General features: G+C 37.7%; 1 protein-coding gene across 5 annotated transcripts in view; it reads right to left on the reverse strand.

Moving 5' to 3' along the window:
- LOC121962978 (ATP-binding cassette sub-family C member 4-like) overlaps nt 1–1,399 on the reverse strand; it is a 36,098-nt gene extending 34,699 nt beyond the window's left edge. For 2 of the 5 annotated variants that reach the window (XR_015775947.1, XR_015775946.1), the window contains exon 1: nt 891–1,392. Coding sequence is in view for 2 of the 5 variants with exons in the window: in XM_088074853.1 (XP_087930979.1) it covers nt 891–964 (74 nt within the window). In the remaining 3 variants the exon portion in view is untranslated. Of the gene's footprint in view, nt 1–890 lie in introns of all 5 variants that reach the window. The other 3 variants (XR_015775948.1, XM_088074852.1, XM_088074853.1) reach the window with 2 other exon arrangements.
- Between the last annotated feature and the right edge of the window lie 2,069 nt (nt 1,400–3,468).

Genomic DNA, 3,468 nt, shown 5'->3' on the forward strand with positions numbered 1-3,468 from the left:
ACATTATAAAACCACTTTTGACAATTAGTACAGTAAGTATCGGATACTTTAAGACTTTTACTCAAGTAATATTCTAATAGGTGACTTACACTGGTAAGATATCTGTACTGTCTTTCCTGAATTTTATCCACCACTAAAAAAAAAGTAATTTAGTACATCTAGTGGTGTAAAAAAGCAAAAACCCTTTGTTACATTACTTATACATTGTTTGCGAGTATCTGTATTTTACAAGGGTTTTTACATGTCTGTCAACTTTCACTTTTACTCCATTAGGCCTCCCTTAAGAATTTTAGCTATTTACAGCGAAACGGGGAAGGAAGGGAAGATACAAAAAGGGCGGAGATACATATGAAGGAATAGCTGGATTTTTTTTAGAAACACTTTAAGATGTGAGAAAAATGCCAAATGTCAAAATTACCAATGCTCTTATTCTATTCTATTACTTGTACTTTCACTTTCTAACTTAAGTACATTTAACATCCTAAAATTACTTCTGATACTCAAGTACGGTAAATATCAAATACCTTAAGACTTTTACTCAAGTCATGTCCCAATGCGTGGCTTAAACTTCTACAAAAGTCATTTGTGGTCAAATATCTGAGCTTTTATACAAGTATGCATTTTGGGTACTTCCTTCACAACTAAAAAAGTCCTTATGTTACAGATGAAAAGTCGTCCTGAATATGCACCACGCTGCCCGACTTCAGTCACATGTCAGCAGCGCCCAGTTAGGACTTCCATGTTTTGCTCCACTATCAGAATTTGTGCACTTCAGACCCCGCTTCACTGATGCACCAGGATCTGGATCAACTGGTTGCAGAACAATTTTCCAGCTCACTGCTCATTCATGTCACGCTGTTAAATCCAGTAATTTCACGATCATCACTTACCACAAAAAGAGCCTTGAAAAAACGCCGGCGGTGGCCAGAGGATTAAGTTTATCTTCTTTTTGATTGATATCCATGATCACCGGAGCATTAAAGTGTAGCCGGCTGTCGCGAGACTACACCTCGAGGGAGACACAATACTCAACTAACCAGCGCTCCGGTTCAGTCCGCGCGACACAACTCAACTACAGGTATGCGCGTACTTCAATAACGTCATGGAAAGCTGAGACTCCGTGTACGCGGCAACTGTCTTAAAGTGCTGTTTGATACATCGCAATAACCGCAGACACCACAGACCGGATAAAAAGGACAAATGAGCGTGCACGAGGGGATTTCCTGATATTATGGAATGTGGCGTCAAATGCGGGTTTATTAGCGGAGCTTCAGTGGCCTATTTTACGGCTTCATTTAGATGTTACTATTCAGTACTTGGTAGTCTACATTTACTCAAGTCCTTTAATTAAGTACAATTTTAAGGTATTTGGACTTGAGGTTTTTTTTTCATTTTATGCAACTTTCTACTTCTCCCCCATGTATCAGAAGTAAATACACTTTTGCCTCACAACATTTATTTTAAAGCTTCAAATTAATTCGTTTATTTATATTTCCGTATCAATAACCGACATCTGCAAATTGGTCAAGCCATCCCGTTTTCTATACATCAACTTAAATTAGATCCCATTTTAATTGTTGCAAAAATTAAACTACAAACACATGAATCTATCAAAAATTATAATTCAATAATCCAATACGTGTGATTCTGAAAAGGGCAATTCTCCATAAAAGGTATTTTTACTTTTGATATTTTAAGTATACTTTGATGCTAATGCTTCTCCATTACACTCAAGTAAGATTTTAAATACAGGGCTTTATTGCTACTTCTACTCAAGTAAAATCCACTGATATTATTTCACTTCTATGTTTTGCTGGTACAACCTTTGCTACTACTATTACCACTAGGAACAGAATACTACACCTATTGTAGTACTATTAACATGTATCCGTGTTTTTATTATGAGCAATCGACATATAATTTACCTAAATTAATTGTATATTTATTTTACCTGATAATTAATAGTTGGGGAATATGACCGAGCCAGCTTTAAAAAATTAATTCTGGCTCAAAAGCGTTTGCAAGGACACGCTTTGCATGTCCCACTGTAAAAACACTCATGTTTACGTGCAGCCCCTGAAGGCGGCCTCTGCAGCAACATGATTTCTCCACGCCTGTATTCAAATATGGTAATCACGTGGATGTTCACGAGTACAGACACGTGGAATGTGGCCAAAGTTTAGTACAAACGCCGTCATATTGTAAAAAGCTCATTATTTAGTTTGCGCTCTGGTCACAACACGACCATGAAAGCCTTATCCCTGCAGGAGGATGTGTGCACGACATGGTGCTTGACCCCTTTGACACAACACTGTGAAGAATCTGAGTCTTTGTTTTGCATCCTGATATAACCCTGCACTGTGGAACATACAGTTGCTAGACTGGAATTACATAGACTAAAACCATCAGTTAAAAAAAGGCTCATCAAAAAAACATATCACTCCCCTGGGCTACTACTTAATCCTGCTATTGTAACTTCAGTGTGATGGCACAGCTGTTTGGACACCAGTGCCAAGAGGGTGAGGTGTGTCAGGATGATGCATTTAGTGTGTTTACACACCAATTTAACTGCGAAGCCTGTGTGTGCAAGTATAAGTAGTCTTTGATGCAAGCTAATTTATCATTGATGTCTTTGGGTTGTTTCATAAACTTTTACTTTTTGTATTTATGTAAAAATATTATAAAAATGTGTTAAAGAGATGCTGGACTAAATGCAGGGGTAATATAGCATTTTATCAGTTACGATTTAATTCTGTTGTGTCAAATAGTCTGTTACTGACAAGTGAAATAAAAGTACTTTTATGTGTACTCTCTTTTTTGGGGGTACATTTGCAGTTCCACAACATCTCCAATAGAGGGAACCAAGAGCCCATTTATATGTGTTCATACCCTGTTAGCTACCATCCTTTACTGTCTCATTTTGATAGGTCTACATGATCCCAAACTCTTATATGTTGCCTGTTCTCATGAAAAATTAGCGAGTACAAAAGTATCTGAATGTCATCGGGTATTATAACAATTATATAAAAGTATGATTCATCCACGGTCATGTTTGGGTCCTTTCAGAGTCCCTCAGTGTCTGCATGCAGGCGTGCGAGGGGCCTCCGGGGTGTTCAGGGTTAAAATACTGCAAAATGTGGACGTTAAGTCCCCAGTGTGAGACACAGCTGTGAGACGTGTGAAATACACTTTATAAGGGTCAACAGTTGTTCTGGTTCTTTTTGGTACCTCTTTTGTCTGCCTATGTGCTGTAACCAAGAGCGTCTCGAATCTGATTTGTGTTGTCGTTAAACCTTACATGTATTTTCGCTAAAGATAAACTGTGTCGACTTCATTATTCATTAAAATTAAGACTGACCGAGAGTGCAGTTTTTTCCGTCATCGCCAGAGTTAACACGTTTTCAGACATTACATTTACATAATGTATTGGCTTATTTTAACATTGTTTCCACCCACAAAAGTACATAC

The sequence above is a fragment of the Plectropomus leopardus genome, chromosome 24, assembly GCF_026936395.1.
Source record: "Plectropomus leopardus strain MGB_pleo_1.0 chromosome 24, ASM2693639v1, whole genome shotgun sequence".
Classification (NCBI taxonomy): Eukaryota; Metazoa; Chordata; class Actinopteri; order Perciformes; family Serranidae; genus Plectropomus; species Plectropomus leopardus.